Genomic DNA, 17,549 nt, shown 5'->3' with positions numbered 1-17,549 from the left:
AGATCTGTTGCTACACTGTATAATCCAGCTATATTAGGGTTTATAATTATGGTAACCTAGCTAAATAGGAGCCATGCATCGTATTGTGCCTGTCGAATGAATAAGTTACAACATATCCAAAATTGTTTCCATGACAACATAAGGTGGTAGGTTTGTGGTGATTAATAAAACAGTAAACAATTGTTATAGTGGGTAATCGGTTAGGGAGAGAAAAGGCCAACGGTTTCCGGCTAAGTTGGAACTTGTCACAACATTTATATAGATCAGTATAATTTATAGCTAGTTTGGCTATCTTATGAAAGGTTCGATGAAACGGCCCACCATACACACAGTGCATGACCACAACTATAATTCTTACGATCAGATTATAATTATTGCACATGCAGGGACAATACGTACATGTCGAAATAATAATATGGATAATTATGAAATTGCATGGTATAATTATGTAAAATTAATGGTGCTCTCTTCTCTTGATTTTCAGGAAGATACCATTCTTGGGAGCAACAGACATCCCAATTGACACTTGCAGTGGTACCTTTGATATGTGTGTGTGGGGATATGCCTGTGATGTGTGGGTGGGTGTACTTGTGATGTGTGTGTGGGTGGGTGTACTTGTGATGTGTGTGTGTGGGGATATGCCTGTGATGTGTGGGTGGGTGTACTTGTGATGTGTGTGTGGGTGTACTTGTGATGTGTGGGTGGGTGTACTTGTGATGTGTGTGTGGGGATATGCCTGTGATGTGTGGGTGGGTGTACTTGTGATGTGTGTGTGTGGGGATATGCCTGTGATGTGTGGGTGGGTGTACTTGTGATGTGTGTGTGGGTGGGTGTGCCTGAATACCATGGACGTCAATTAAGACACAATTGCTTTTAGCAACTGTTTTGAGACAATCTGGTTTTCCAAAACTTTTGTTAATTTAGACGACTGTTGGAAGGTACGGCAACTGTATAGTTTGAGCAACGTACCTCTGTGTCTGGTGTCTGTGTGAACGTGAATCTCCTGAGCAGGTGAATGAGAGCCAGTTTAGCCTCCAGCAGTGCAAATCTCATACCTAGACACTTTCTTTGACCGTAACCAAATGGGATATAACTCAGTGGAGGGCGCTTGGACTTCTCCTCAGGGGAGAACCTGTATATTATGTAGAATTAGCAGTAAAGGTAGCTTGCTTTAAAGCTTTGCTGTTACAAGCTAATAGCTTAAATGTGAAATGTTTGTACTGTTACAATACAAACATCCATCCACCTCTCAGGATCAAAGACCTCTGGATTAGGCCAATATCTTGGGTCCTTGTGTATTGTATACACTGGCACATCAACAATGACTCCTTTAGGAACAGTCACTCCATTTAGGACAGTACTCTTCTGACAGTAGCGCAATATGCTGCATGAAATTGAACAACAGTACATGGATACTAACATAAACGTTGCTTATTCAAATCAAGAGGGCGATTAACATGCAGTTATTAGGGCAAACGCACCTTCCAACAGGACAGTGCAGTCGTAGTGTTTCGTGTATGACCTTCTCCAGGTACTCTATCTCCTGAGCAGCCTCATAAGGTGGGGCCTCCTGGGAAGGTGGCGGGAGGGGGGTTAGCAATAATTATAACAGAGACATTGTATACTTACTGGATTGTTGTCAAAGTAGTTGTCAATTTCCTGCTGCAGTTTCTCCTGGATTATGGGGTTGAGGGCCAACAGGTATGATACGTACGCTAGAGTATTGGAGGTGGTCTCATAACCGGCCAATAGGAATGTGGTAGAATGTGCTACAATCTGTTCGTCAGTCAGTTTCATTTGGTCATCTTTTATAGCCTCTATCATCGACTGAAGCAAATCCTTGTACTGCAGTAAATCAAAGCAAAGTGACAAATACATGACATTGTACTAAAATCAATTAAGATGCACCTTTTGAGGGATTGGGCTGTTTCTCCTCTGCCTGACCAGTTGCTTTGCCACAGAAGATATAATTTTTGAGTACTTTGCAAGTTGCGTTTGTGATACCAGAAATCGTAGAAAGAATTCCAGCCATGGAAAGGCATCTAGGTACATGCATGTATATAATTATACTAAAAATGGCAAATGACTTCAAACTTACGCATTAGTGGTAGTATTACGAGAACAAGAAAGGTACTCTTTCGTTCATCAGAGAGAAGAAAGATCTTCCTAGCAGCTTCAACAATCTCATCACTCTCTCCCCTCTGTATGTCCACACTCTGCCCAAACGCCATCATTAAGATCGTCTCCATGGTATAGTTACCGAATATCCTTTGTTAAATTAGTGCAACATTTATACATAACTATAGCTAGTATTAAAGTGACAATTTACCTACAAACATTAACACTCTCAGCTGAATCTGCCTGCTCTCTGAAAATATCAGCCAGTGTTTCGACACTCTTTTCAATTTGTGGTACCATCTACAGTCAGTGAATACAAATTATCACAGGAACACGTTCATATAGTATAGCATAGGTCCTACATTCATAATTAATGCTACTCTGATACGTATGTACCAAGAGTGCATGAATTCATACTCCTGTATGCATACATACACCGGTATAAATATGAGTTTTTCTCAGCATGCACATTTTTAGGGTAATCAATGATCACTAAGCTGAGTATAATATAGGGAGACTCACGGCTTTCATCTTGGCAGCAGAGAATGAGGGGGAGAGGGTGTGTCTAGCCGTCTTCCATTCCTCCCCTCGGGCACTCAACAGCCCTCTAGGAGCAGACCCTTTCTTGGTCAAGGCCAGGAGCTGTGCAGGCCGGTAATATGTATTATCATGAATGGAGTTGGCCTGTCAATATAATTATAAGCTAAATGAAACGTACTGGGCGATCAGGGAAACAATTGAACTCTTTGACCATGATTTGCTTCAACATATCTCCGTCCGTAACTGCTAGAAATGGCACATGCCCCAAATAAAACCTGCAAAAAGTTTTATAAAATAGCTATAAAGCACACCGATGATATATACATGTTCACATTGCGGGTCCCAAAAATGTTGACCGAAATTATAATTAAGGCGTGTGTATGCCTTCTTGAAATCTTACAGTGCTGTATTATTAATACTAGAACGTACCCTGGCATAGGGCCATGTTGTTTCTTGAGGTGTTCGTGAAATTTCATGTATCCCTGACACGTCATGGAGAAAAAGCAGCATCAGTATAATGTAATTATCATGCATGCACTATGATTATAGCTACATGATATGAGTTTATACATTCATGCAAAAAATAGACATTTGTTACCATTTTGTATCTCAGACAGTTGTTGCCGACAATGGGGAAGGGAAGGGGGCACTGAATGCCACTGTTCTGTAGGAGCCAAAGCGATGAAAAGAGCCTACAGAAGAGATACGTACTGTCGATTCAGCCAATAGTCAGTGCTTCTGATGCGCTTGCATACAACACTTAGCTAATACTAACCCTTTTCTGTATGCAGATCATATCAACATACATATTAGCTATAGCTCACTTGTATCCTATATAAGCCAGAATGAAGCATATCAGCAGGAGTAGCCAACTCAGAGCCATCAGTAGCTAGCTATAGATACTTTAGGTACACACAAGTCAGGTACACATTCATGTGCTATTGAACAAAAATTGAAGGACTTCAGTTATGCCTAGAGATTTTGAATCTATTGGGCAACCATAATATTTAATTATGTTCACTCATTGATGTAACGTGATAATTATGGTAACCATAGGTAACATAGATAAGGTTACACATACTTGTGCTTGTGAAAAAAATCCACTCAATTAACGACAATCAATATGGAATCTACTAGGCAATCCTCCAGTGCAATAAATAGCTGTCATATACGTAGTAAAAGTGCATGTACTGTAATTCTTAAATATAAAAACAAATGTAATGGTCTGTTGCATACTGAAAAATTAGCATCACAATGGAACGTCGATCAATAACTAAAAGCTTTGATAAACACACAATACGTACAATCGTTTTCTTTTCATCAGTGTCTCTTCGATATCCTGAGGAACACTCCATTTTTGGGAGTCACAGCTAATCCAAAAGAGGTCTCAATAGGAACCTGCAAGCATAGTAACCTACACATGTTGTATATGTACTCCACAGCAACCCACCTCTGTGTCTGGTGCCTGTATGAACGTGAACCTCCTGAGCAGGTGGATGAGAGCCAGTTTAGCCTCCAGCATTGCAAACCTCATACCAATACAGTTCCTTGGACCGTAACCAAATGGGATATAACTCAGTGGAGGGCGCTTGGACTTCTCCTCAGGGGAAAACCTGTAGTGTCATCAATCAATATAGAAAGGTATATATATACAACAACACTGTCAGAGCTATAGCAAAATATATGTACGTGGTACACTAGTGAGAGGTATATAATTATAATGCTGAGACATCCTAGGATGATACTAAAATTGTACATACTCATGGGCAACTTAGGATTACATGGACATGTTTTAATTGGCGTCTTTGGACATGGGTGGATTACAAGTACAACAACACTTTTCAGCAATGTTTTTAGAGCTAGCTAAATTAACACAGTCGCTAATAGAAGTTACCTTTCTGGATCAAAGACCTCTGGATTGGGCCAATATTTTGGGTCCCTGTGTATGATGTGAATTGGTACATCTACAGTACATCCCTTGGGTATAGTGACTCCATTCACAATAGTCGTTTTTTGGCAGTAACGCAACAGCCTGGTGTAAGAAACAGCAAGCAATTAATGTTTAGAGTTTTCCTGTAATTTCTGTTTAATTGTGTACGCGCGTATGATTTAATGCACTGAGTCTATTGATTGAGTCAACTTATAATTATGTATGTATGCTTTAAATTTTATACTAAGAGACTCACGCTCCAGCTGGTGAATAAAGTCGTAGTGTTTCGTGTATGACCTTCTCCAGGTACTCTATCTCCTGAGCAGCCTCGTACAGTGGGGCCTCCTGAGAAGGTGGCGGGAGGGAGGTTAGCAATAACAGAGACATTGTATATACTTACTGGATTGTTGTCAAAGTAGTTGTCAATTTCCTGCTGCAGTTTCTCCTGGATTATGGGGTTGAGGGCCAACAGGTATGACACGTACGCTAGGGCAGTGGAGGTGGTCTCATAACCGGCCACGAGAAAAGTAGCAGAATGAGCAACAATCTGATCATCCGTGAGTTTCTGCTGACTAGCTCCTCCTCCGCTGGGATTGTCTGTACGAGCGTCTATCATCAGCTGCAGCAGATCCTTGTACTGTATAGAGAATACACACATAGTGTTTACAAACAATGATGTGCAATATGTACACAAGCACACAGGATTAACTAGAGCTTATATCCCGTTGCTACGTTGTTGCCAAGTGCAATATGAAGCATATTGCACTGCTGAAAGTCATATTGCACTGCTGAAAGTCATATTGCACTGACCGCAAAACGCCCCTCTGGCAATTAGACAGACAATTAAATTAAAATTAAATTAATACGCATGAGAAATAACAAGTATCAAAGTATGTCCAGCCATGCAGGAATGAATGTTCAGCACTGCTGGAGTTTCTTCTTGCAACCATGCAGGTTTTAAAATTGTCCAAGATTCATTTTGTGGAAAATTCTGTGTTCTTAGATCGACCTAGTCCTCGACATCGTGATGCATGTCAATTCTGCTTCACCGTAGCACTAGAAGTGGCTCTTTTTGCTGGGGGCATGAGCTGTTTTGCAGCAGTGTAGAAGCGAGCTTTCTTGGCTTGGTTATGAGGACGAGCGTACACCAGCAGCTAATACATGTATTCACTGAGTAGTGGGGTGGGGCTGTTTCTTTGCAGCAGTAAGTGGGGCGGGGCTGTTTTGCAGCACCAGAAGTACGTACGTGGGGTGGGGCTGTTTTGCAGATTTCAGTTGAAACTCCAACAATTTTGTGTCAAGCCATTCGTCGGTCATGCCAATCTTATACGCTGCAGATACTGGCGTCTAGAAGAGAGAAGAGATGGAGCTGTGTCTAGAGTTGTCTCTGTCTTTTTTTGTACTGTTTATATTGTGTTACTAGGACAGTGTTATGTTGCTATGCCCTCGGGATATAAACTAGTTATAACACGTGCACTCGGGCTGCATGGCATATATTGCACTCAGCCCTCGGGGCTGGCGCCCTCGTGCTTCAGTACAATATATTCCATACATCCCTCGTGCCTGTGTTATAACTATAACATAATTATACATAATGATATGTACGTAATATATACCTTCTGTGGTTGTGGATTCAGCCGTCTTTGCCTGACCATTTCCGTGGCGATGGAGAACATTGTGCGTACGTTCTTCACAACAGGGGCTCTGGCAGCCAAGACCCTGAGAATGGACTCGAGCCATGGGAATGAATCTAGACCAAAATTGACAGATTTTATGGTCAGATTTGGCTACAGGTAGTAGTTCAAACTCACTCAAAAGTGGCATCAAGATAAGGAAAGACAGTCCCTTTTTCTCGTCCGACCCACTAAACATAAGTTTGGCTATATCCACAATCTGATCACTCTCTCCTCTCTGTATGTCCGCACTCCGCCCAAAAGCCGTTGCTAAGATCGTCTCCATGGTGAAGTTACCATAAATTCTGTATAAAAACTTTAAATTAAATTGTCCATGAGCTAACGTATACGTACCTATGTACATCCACACTCTGATTAGTATCTGCTGACTCACTTATAACCTCTACAAGAGTTTTAGCACTCTTTTCAATCAGAGGCACCATCTATCGAAAAAGTTGATATATTAATTGTTATGAATGGTTAGGGGTATATATAGCATACACTCACGGCTTTCATCTTGGCAGCAGAGAACGAGGGGGAGAGGGTGTGTCTAGCTGTCTTCCACGTCTCTCCCTGTGCACCCACAAGACCAACGGGGGCTGAAGCTTCTCTGGAAATGTCAGGAACAAACTGCACAACAAGACACGATTAGAGATATGTACATGCATGAATGAATGAATGACATCGTGGCTTACTGGTCGGTTTGTGAACGAGTCAAAGTCTTTCACCAAGATTGGCTTTAACATGTCAATGTCAGTCACTGCTAGAAACGGCATGAAACCCAAGAAAAATCTACACAAAATCGCAACATTAATTGTTATTCACTGAACACATTATAATCACAGAGGCCTACCAGTATAACACACACAATGTCAGCGTGTACATGTTTACACGTACACGCTGGCGTTATACCCTTACAAGAGTATATTAAATCATACATATACAACTAGGAGATCTCACCCAGCCACTGAGCCATATTCCTTAGCAATGTGCTCATGCCATTTCATATAACCCTGAGAATAATGATCAGTATATAATTATAATCAATAATTATTGCTAAATGAGTTTATACCATTTCATGTCTTGCGAAGAAATTTCCCACAATGGGTTTGGGTGGTGGTCCCTTGATTGGTATACTACTGCCATTAAATATTCGGTATGGAGCAAAGAGTAGTCTGCATGGAAGGTTATAAGAGACATAGCTACAAACAACAGACCGTAACGTGTTTCAGTGCGTTCTAAGACTGCTTTGGGAGATATTTATATGGACACTCACTCATTTACACAACCTTGGCTAAATGTGTACAATACTGTTATTATTATACCTCTTTCCTAGGTAGAGAAGCAGAGCTGTGCAGACCAGCAAGACCCAAGTAGAAAGGACCATAGCCATGCTAGATCTACTTTGTTTTTGTATCTTTGGATGGGGTTTTCCCTCTTCTACAGGAAACAGGGAGGGTGTGGCTGGTAGTAATTAGTAAAGGCACCAATCTACCACAGAATCCAATATGTAATCTGCTTACAATCTCAGGATATTTTCGACCAGCTGTGTCTACAGAGGCTTGCAAAACCTCGATTTCCCCCCATTTTGGAGAAAAATCAGTTTGGAATGAGGCTATAAGAATTCACGTAACGGTTCATCCTTGTCCGACCCCCCCCGCCATAGCACTGTTAATATATTGTGTATACAGCCATGAATGATTACATCCACCAAAGCCTTTTAGATGTAACTCCCCATACCGTGTAACTGAACACAGTGTCAATATTGTGACCATGTCCCCCTCATCCCTCACCGTGGTCAGTGGAGGCTGTGACGTCGTGCTCCAGTCGCAGCTTGCTCTGTGCACACTGGTAGTGGAGGGTGTCCTCTTCCACTGTCCCACCACCCACCAGCCTCAGCACCTCAGCACCGTCATGCATGCATGGAGGGGGCATACGAAATTAATGGGAGAGTGTGGCGTGCAGGAAGGTACCCATAAGTGGTGACGATTTTCAATCCATCAACACACAAATTTGCTTTTTATATAGAGCATAACTGATGTTCACGCTCAATGTACCTTACTTTAAATTAACATTTATTAGAACCTTATTAACACCTTACGTTATGTAATATGTACTACGTAACTACCTTAACCATGATTTGATGTTGATGTTGATATCATACTCTTTTCTAACAATTCTCATTGTTAGTGCTCCACTTCCTCCCTTTGTTGTTGTGCGAGCCTCTGGGGCCCTGCTCCACGTATTTAAGGTTTTTGTTTACCTTTTTTGACTCACTTCACTTTAACTTCGTTTTACCCTGTATTGTCAGTTGATGTTTTGCTTCTCAATCTAAGAATTTGGTTAAGCTACACTGTGAAGTCAATTTGTCTATAATTAGTTGTTGTTGCCTATAGCTAGGAGCCTGTCTCTAGCTAATTTGTCTAGCCTGTCTAGAATCCCTCTACACCAAGATAAGAGCTCAACATTATTTGGTCCTTCGAACCGGATAACTACTCCACGGATCAATTGTTGACGACTAGCTCCTTTCTTGCGTTCACACCGAAACCCGAATACAGTCCACTCAATCGCCTGCACAAAGGTGCACGAACGAACCTCGCAACGTTGCACAAAGGTGCTCACTTGCCGATTCCCTACCACAGAGGCACGATACCTCTCGATTGTACAAAGGTGCACAATTGTTGTATATTCCGCACAAGGGTGCGCGCTCATTGACTCTACTGCACAAAGGTGCAAGTATCGATGTATCTACTGCACAAGGGTGCACAATTATCGACGCGACACTCTTGCAACTTTGCGAATTGAACACTTTATACCACGAAATAGTTGTGGTCGAACTTGACTTTGATTAACTATGTCTCAATTACCAGCTCTCAAGAGAAGAAGAGGTGCAATTAAGGCCAGCATCACAAAACTAGCTACCAAGGTGGCTGAGCTGGAAGACAAAGAACCCAACCCAACAATCGTAACTCATGCACAACAACTCTCTAAACGTCTTGAGAATCTGGACAGTGACTACAAGACCCGTCACTTCGCAATCCTCGATGTCATTGAAGATGAAGGTCAGCTTACCACAGGGCAAGAAACCCTTGACCAACATGATGATGATATAGCTGATCTCAGTCTCAGAATCCAAACAGTAATGGATCTTGCCAGATCCACCACTCCAACTCTCGCTCCATCTACCCCTGCTGTTGATACTCATTCTCTCCCAAATCGCAGCATCCTCGAGCGACGCTCGACACAATTCCAAGCAAGGCTTATTTCAATTAACGAAAAGATTGATGATTTCAAAGATGATGGTAGCGAGATTCATCTCATCTCACTGTACCAAGAATACCTGGCTGACCTAAAGAAAGAACTCTCTGAACTCAGGAACGAGATTCTCGCTATAACTGTTGACACTTCAGATCCACTCATGAGCAACACACAGAAGCAGGAAGACAACATATTTGGTATGGCAGTCAAAGTTAAGAAACTACTCTTCTCAAGCTCAAGCTCAAAGGAACACTCTACTTCCACAAAGGCTACCCCAGAAACCCACAGTGTTAAACTACCAAAAATCGATATTCCTACATTCGATGGCGAAATGCTACATTGGCAAACCTTTTGGGAGCAATTTGGCATTGCAGTTGACGAACAACCTCACATCTCCGATACCGAGAAACTAGTATACCTCCGTCACTCTCTAAAGGACGGTTCAGCCAAGCATGTAATTGAAGGCCTATCGCACTCAGGCAATCAGTACAAAGAAGCCATCGACTCTCTCAAAGCTCGATATGATCGACCACGTATCGTACACCAAACTCACGTCAGGAAAATATATGATGTACCAAGCTTAAAGGATGGATCAGGCAAAGAACTCAGACGTTTCCATGACACTGTTCAACAGCATCTGCGAGCACTCAAAGCTATGGACAAAGAACCCACTGGCTCCTTCATCACTGCCCTGTTGGAATTGAAACTTGACAAGGACACTATGTTTGAATGGCAAAAGGCTAGCCAAGACTCCAAGAAAACACCTCACTACGATGATTTGCTCAAGTTTCTTGACCTTCATGCCCAAGCCTCAGAAACCTGCTCAAGTGAGCCTAGAAGATATTATCATCAGATATACGGAAACCATTTCCCAAATCAGCAGCCTCCTTTGTGGCGAATTCACAATCGCCAGATGCACCTAATTGTTCGATATGTAAGACTCAGAAGCATCCCTTGTATGCTTGTCCGCAGTTCAAGTTGCTCCCTCACGACAAGATGTTGTCCACTGTCCGCTCAAGCAATGTATGTCTTAATTGTCTCAAACCAGGTCACTTCTCAAAGAATTGCGGAAGCAACAATCGTTGCAGGAAATGCCAGAAGCCACATCACACGTTGCTTCACCGTGAGTCTGCAAAAAACAAAGAACAGTCAGAGCCTCCCTCTACCGAATCTTCTGCTCTAGCAGTAGCACCAATGGTCTCAAGTTATGCTCAGTCTGGCTCTGGAACTACACTACTCATGACTTGTCAAATGTTTGTAAACGCACCCGATGGCACTTGTGTCCGAGCGCGCGGTCTACTGGACTCAGGCTCTTCCACTTCATTCATATCCAAGCGATTGGCTCAATCTCTCCAACTACCATTGTCAACTCAGAACATTCGCATCTCTGGCATCACTGGTATGTCTCGCGGATCTCCCTTGCAATCAGTTGCCACATTCTCAATCTCAACTCTGTGCCCACCCGTTGAAAGGCTTCAAATATCTGCAATTGTTGTCCCACGTGTCACCTGTGATCTACCCACTCAACCTGTTCACTTAAATGCCAAATGGAGTCACCTCAACGATCTACACCTTGCAGATCCCGACTTTGGCCAACCTAACAAAATTGACATACTCCTGGGAGTAGACGTCTACGCTGATGTGCTGTTGCAAGGCCGGCGGAATGGACCCCCTGGTACACCTACTGCCTTTGAAACTAAGTTTGGATGGGTACTCACTGGCAAAACAGACAATCTCAAAGTCCCCTCAAATGTTGCAGCTAACCATGCAATCACACTCTCTGGTGACGACATTCTCCGCAAGTTCTGGGAAATTGAAGAATGCCCAAGAGATGTCTCAAATCACTCACCAGAAGAACGCTCTGTTGTTCGTCATTTTGCTGAAACCCACAAGAAAGGTGAAGATGGTAGATTTGTCGTACCACTTCCAAAAAACCCTCGGACAAAACCTCTTGGAGAGTCAAGATCATCTGCTGTACGCCGATTCCTCTCTCTTGAGCGATATCTCCACTCAAAGGATCAATTTGATGAATTTGCTACTGTCATGAACGAATACATGGATCTCAAACACGCTGAATGTGTACCAGAAGCAGACATGCACAAACCCTCTCAAGAAACGTTCTATTTGCCCATGCATGCTGTCCGAAAAGAAGACAGTACGACAACAAAACTCAGAGTTGTATTTGACGCCTCTGCCAAATCCAGCAATGGTATCTCACTCAATGACAGCCTGCTTGTCGGACCTACCATTCACCCCCCTCTTATTGATGTTCTCCTTCGATTCCGTACACATCGAATTGTTCTCACCACAGACGTTAGCAAAATGTATCGGGCTGTCGAACTAACCACTACCGATCGCGATCTCCATCGCTTTGTGTGGCGGAACAACCCAAAGGACCCTCTGCTTGACTACAGGATGACTCGCATCACCTTCGGAGTATCTGCTTCCTCATTTGCAGCTAACATGGCTGTCAAGCAAAATGCTATCGACCACGCTATGGAATACCCACTTGCAGCCAAGAGCGTGGACACTTCATTCTATGTTGATGATGGACTCACAGGAGCTGATACTGTTCAAGAAGCTATTGAGCTTCAACGGCAACTCCAGGACTTATTCTCTGCAGGAGGATTTCTTCTAAGAAAGTGGAACTCTAGCGATCTACGAGCTATCCAGCACTTGCCAGCAAACCTCAAAGACCCCAAGTCTATTCAAGAAATGCCCTCGATGGAAGAATACACAAAGACACTTGGAATTCAATGGAATGCTCCCAAGGATTGTTTCAAACTGTCTGTACCTTCTCCCACACCACTGGAAACTCTGACAAAACGTGGTCTTGTCTCAGATGTTGCCAAGACTTTTGATGCCCTAGGTTGGTTTTCTCCCTCTACTATCAAGGCCAAGATTCTCATGCAGCAGCTATGGGAGCTAAAGGTTGACACTGTGCCTGAACATGTCCATGACGCCTGGCTACAATGGAGAACAGAACTGCACCTACTCTCACAGATACCCATTCCCCGATGCTACTTTGACAAGAAGTCCAAACCCTTCTTAACAGAAATCCATGGTTTCTCGGACGCTTCTGAACTTGCTTATGCAGCTGTAGTCTATCTACGCATCACAGACACCTCTAATCGTATCCACATTGCTTTGGTGATGTCTAAGAGCAAGGTGGCACCCATCAAGCGGCTAACTATCCCTCACCTAGAGCTCTGTGGAGCTCAACTACTGGCTCGACTAATCCATCATATCATACAAGTACTCGATATTCCCCTCTCACTCACACATGCTTGGACCGACAGCACAATTGTACTAAATTGGCTGGATGGAAGTCCTAGACGCTACAAGACATATGTTGGAAACAGAATCTCAACCATAGTCGATCTCATCCCTCCTGACAAATGGAGACATGTTCACTCAGCTGACAACCCAGCTGACTGTGCCTCAAGAGGACTCTACCCCTCAGAACTCCTTGACCACTCTCTCTGGTGGAATGGACCCACTTGGCTTAAAGAACCACCAACTAATTGGCCTGAAAGACTACCTCTCCCTCCAAACAAACTTAAAGTTGATGAAAAAGAAGTGTCACTACTTGTACTCACTCAAGATCTCACACCCATCATCCCTATGGATCGATTTTCAAATGATGACTCCTTAAAACGTGTTGCTGCTTGGACCCTTCGTTTCAATCGAAATTCTCGAATATAGCAGAACGGATCAATTCATCTCACAACCACTGAATTGCAAGCAGCAGAAAATTACTGGATCAAGGTCATTCAAGCAACTCACTTCGCAGCTGACCTGGATTCACTCCAAAGGATCTCTCCAACTCCAGTTCACTCTTGTCTCTGCAACCATTTATCGATGATTCTGATATTCTCAGAGTAGGCGGTAGAAAACAACTTTCTCAAACCTCCAACTATCAGTCTCGACCAGGTATTTTACATCCTCTCACCCACTTAATGATACGACATGAACACCAGCGATTACTACATGCAGGTCCTACTCTACTCTCTGCCTCCCTATCCAGACGTTGTCACATTGTTGGTGGACGTAAGGTAGTCAGATCAGTTGCTAGGAAATGCATTATTTGCCACAGGTACACAGCAAGACCCAAACCTCAGATGCTTGGACAACTCCCTATCAAAAGGATCACACCTGGCTCGGTATTTGACAAAGTCAGAGTCGACTATGCTGGTCCTTTGATGATCAAATATGGACACGTTCGTAAACTCACAGTAGTCAATTTAAAGCCTACATCTGTGTGTTTGTTTCTCTAACAGTGAAGGCAGTCCATCTTGAATTAGTGACTGACCTCACCTCAGACGCATTTATTGCGTGTCTGAAACGCTTCATCTCTCGACGCGGCCTCCCCTCGCTCATTTAGAGTGATAATGGCACTAACTTCGTTGGAGCTGCTCGAGAACTCAAAGATCTCTACCAATTCCCAAATGCAATCCACTCAAGAAAATGTTAATCACTACCTCAGTGATAAGAAGATTACCTGGAAGTTCATTCCCCAGCATGCACCTCACTTTGGCGGCATCTGGGAAGCAGCGGTCAAATCTACAAAGACTCATTTGAGATGAATTCTAGGTGATGTAAAATTGACGTATGAAGAACTTTCCACCCTCTTGACCCAAATTGAAGCGACCTCTCATTCCACTCCCTAATAATGACGATGGAATTGAAGCTCTCACACCTGGTCATTTCCTCATCGGGAAGCCACTGACAGCTCTCCCAGAAGTCACCCCCACAGGATGCACCTCCCCCCTCAAGCGTTGGCAGTTGTGCAAGTCTCTACTCAGGCACTTCTGGAAGCGATGGTCCTTAGAATACATCTCCCAACTTGGACGCTTTAACAAATGGCGGCACCCCACTCGAAATATTCAACCTGGTGATTTAATTGTAATCCATGAAGATTCTCTGATATCTACCAAATGGCCTCTTGCCCACGTAATCGAAGTTCACCCAGGAAAAGACAATTTAGTATGCGTGGCAACGATTAGAACCACTAACGGAACTTATACTCGGCCAATAACGAAACTCGCAGTAACCCTGCCGAATGATGAACAATTTGACAATTGAACACTCAATCTCCTCACCTCTTTTGTTTTGTAAGACCATCCGGTCTTGGCCGGTGGTATGTTCACGCTCAATGTACCTTACTTTAAATTAGAACCTTATTAACACCTTATGTTATGTAATATTTACTACTACCTTAACCATGATTTGATGTTGATGTTGATATCATACTCTTTTCTCATTGTTAGTGCTCCACTTCCTCCCTTTGTTGTTATGCGAGCTTCTGGGGCCCCGCTCCACGTATTTAAGGTTTTGTTTACTTTTTTTGCCTCACTTCACTTTAACTTCGTTTTACCCTCACTTTACCCTGTATTGTCAGTTGATGTTTTGCTTCTCAATCTAAGAATTTGGTTAAGAGCTACACTGTGAAGTCAATTTGTCTATAACTAGTTGTTGTTGCCTATAGCTAGGGGCCTGTCTCTAGCTAATTTGTCTAGCCTGTCTAGAATCCCTCTACACCAAGATAAGAGCTCAACAATATCAAACACACTTTAAGTATGTGTACACACGCTCAAGCCTTACATAGAAGCACACTATGTTTGTGGTTTGTGATCATACCTGTATTTTCATGAGGTGTGTGTATCGCAGTGAGTTCATGTTCTTGAGCATGTGTCCCTCCTCCAGTATGAGACAGTCTAGAGCGCTTCCTAAAGAACTCCTTATCCTCAGCCTGACCTATACACACATTGTACTTGCATGGGGACACAGGGATAGACCATAACTGAGGCATTGAGTGAACAGATTCAACTGTGTGCATGAGATCTATAGCAGTTGTGTAGAAATGCTCACAGCAGATGCACACATTGTACCTACAGCTATATGTAGGTCAGGTCATAGATTGAAGAGGAGTTCTCCTCTTCAATGTATGGTCAGGTTGACACAAATGTCAACAGTCTTAAAAAGTAGGAACCACGAGATTAAACAAGTCCCAAGTACAGTAGTGGCTGAAAGATACTCATCTATATACCTCTAGTTTAATCATTTCATCACAGTAGATCTAGTTCGGGGACTCTTTCATGATCAGGTGCCATAACTTGCATCTAAATCTGAATCGGACATTACTTAATAATAACTGTCGCTGGGTTTTCTATGTTTAAATAATCCATTCACTTCAGAAGAACTTTCTTCATCCTCTTCGTCTGAGCTAACAATTCGTGCACATTTTCTTCGCTTCTGCTAGGGAACCAAATCGTCTAGGAGAGGTCTGTTCCTCAGCTGCAGGGATTGTCAGAGAGGGGAGGAGGGAGGAGGGAGGAGGGGTTTCTGGGATTATCTCTTTTGAGGCTTCCACAGGAGGACTGTTTTTCCCTCCCGTTTTCTTTCTCATTTCCATCCATCCTTAATGCAAAATTTGACATTAGTAGACTATATAAAAGGTAGTTGGACAAAGGTCTTTGCTCATGATGTGTAAAATACCTGGCAACTGCCCACTAGCTAGATGATAAAAGCTGTAACCAGAAAGTAAACACAAGTCAAAGAAGTTGTTCATTTGACCACATCAATCCATGCATAACCTGTGAAAGCTGAACAAGGTCTTACATGCACATATGTAATAGTGCTACTAGGTGCATGGATGCACAAACTTCTAATGGTTGTGGTTTGATCATGAAGCTAAGATCCACAGTAAGTGATTCACTCCCTATCTAGCTGTAGATCTATATAGTGTGTACCACAGTCAATATCATGAGGTAGCTAATGTGTACGGAACGCAATGTGTACTATTCCAGCATCTATAACTGAATGCAGATCACACATTTTAGCCTCCACTACATTCACTGTATGGAGCCCTATAAATATTATATATCTTTTTTAAACAGAGAAAATCGATTGAATGTTGGTCAAAAATTTGGTTGATTTTGCAGAGCGTTTATTCGAGTGTCATGCTGTGGTGTCTGTCGTCAAGTGGGGCTTCAAGATCTGTGCGTGGGAAAGCACTCATGCACATCAACATGCAACTATCCCTAGGTTAGCCTACTCTGAGTACAGAATGCATTCATGTTGAGTGGCAATTCTAATAGTATAACACTGACAAGTGATGTATTGTTGATCTATCCGTCCCATTCTCTCCTCATTTCCCCGCTTTATTATTATAATGCTCTCCTCAACTCCATACAAAATTATAGATCCGGATTTCTCCTACTGAATTTCATAAACTGACACTATTAAGTGTATAGGTTGCTATTCTTGGAGGAGGAGAGTCAAACAAAGGGGCAGAGAGAGAGATCGAGGCTGTAGTGGAGGAGCTGTTCAGATCAGTGGTGCATGTGGAGGAGACCACGCACAGGCACTCACTATAGAGCAGTTTGGGACACTCTCTTCATATGACATCAGCTGGTGAACATAATAGCTACAGGCAGGGTTAACTTTACGATGAATAGCTCTGAACTACTATACATGTGTATTCTATCAAAGGTTCTAGAGTCTATCATTTCAAGCAAAATTATTGATTTTGTTCGTCCAAAAATATCTAAACAGCAGTATGGCTTCATGAAAAACAAATTATGTTGTTCTCAACTATTATCAGCATTTGCTATTGTATATGAGGCCCTGGACAAAAGAAATAAGGTCGACATGATATATCTAGATTTTTGTAAGGCTTTCGACTCAGTCCCTCATAAAGAACTCCTCTACAAACTGTGGAGAATAGGCATCACAGGCGACTTGTGGTTATGGTTCAAGAATTACTTAAGTGACCGCTCCCACTATGTACAATTCAACAACATAGCGTCTTCTACAGAAGCAGTGTTATCCGGAGTTCCCCAAGGAAGTATCCTAGGGCCACTCCTCTTCATAATTTATGTAAATGATATACCTGACATTATAACCTATTCCAGCTGCTTCCTTTTTGCTGATGATGTCAAGCTACTAAAGACCATAAATACTATGGAAGATCACCAAAGGCTTGAAGATGACCTAAAGGCAATCAGTGATTGGTGTAAGCAGTGGAA

The 17,549-nt window shown here is 42.6% G+C and overlaps 3 protein-coding genes across 3 annotated transcripts; 1 reads left to right on the top strand and 2 right to left on the bottom strand.

Moving 5' to 3' along the window:
• Positions 1-31: 31 nt before the first annotated feature.
• LOC135350507 (cytochrome P450 3A24-like) lies at positions 32-3,683 on the bottom strand. Its single transcript, XM_064549319.1, has 13 exons — positions 3,483-3,683; positions 3,257-3,350; positions 3,088-3,140; positions 2,837-2,933; positions 2,641-2,760; positions 2,330-2,418; positions 2,099-2,268; positions 1,909-2,042; positions 1,630-1,845; positions 1,482-1,570; positions 1,247-1,384; positions 970-1,132; positions 32-538 (listed from the first exon to the last, which is right to left on the bottom strand). Exons 1-13 carry the CDS (start codon positions 3,539-3,541, stop codon positions 455-457), a joined length of 1,506 nt encoding a protein of 501 aa, XP_064405389.1. The 5' UTR covers positions 3,542-3,683; the 3' UTR covers positions 32-454.
• A 113-nt stretch (positions 3,684-3,796) lies between these two features.
• LOC135350505 (cytochrome P450 3A4-like) lies at positions 3,797-7,722 on the bottom strand. The gene is made up of 13 exons (XM_064549318.1): positions 7,587-7,722; positions 7,334-7,436; positions 7,222-7,274; positions 6,957-7,053; positions 6,769-6,891; positions 6,616-6,704; positions 6,400-6,566; positions 6,205-6,338; positions 4,989-5,225; positions 4,845-4,933; positions 4,553-4,690; positions 4,109-4,271; positions 3,797-4,056 (listed from the first exon to the last, which is right to left on the bottom strand). The coding sequence occupies exons 1-13, from the start codon at positions 7,652-7,654 to the stop codon at positions 3,979-3,981; spliced, it is 1,539 nt and encodes a 512-aa protein (XP_064405388.1). The 5' UTR covers positions 7,655-7,722; the 3' UTR covers positions 3,797-3,978.
• Positions 7,723-9,790: 2,068 nt separating this feature from the next.
• LOC135349527 (uncharacterized) lies at positions 9,791-14,965 on the top strand. Its single transcript, XM_064548059.1, has one exon. It carries the CDS (start codon positions 10,516-10,518, stop codon positions 13,222-13,224), a length of 2,709 nt encoding a protein of 902 aa, XP_064404129.1. The 5' UTR covers positions 9,791-10,515; the 3' UTR covers positions 13,225-14,965.
• The last annotated feature ends 2,584 nt before the right edge of the window (positions 14,966-17,549 follow it).

Source organism: Halichondria panicea, chromosome 16, assembly GCF_963675165.1.
Source record: "Halichondria panicea chromosome 16, odHalPani1.1, whole genome shotgun sequence".
NCBI classification, from domain to species: domain Eukaryota; kingdom Metazoa; phylum Porifera; class Demospongiae; order Suberitida; family Halichondriidae; genus Halichondria; species Halichondria panicea.
Note: the sequence above shows the minus strand (reverse complement) of the source record. Positions and strands in the feature narration are given on the sequence as shown.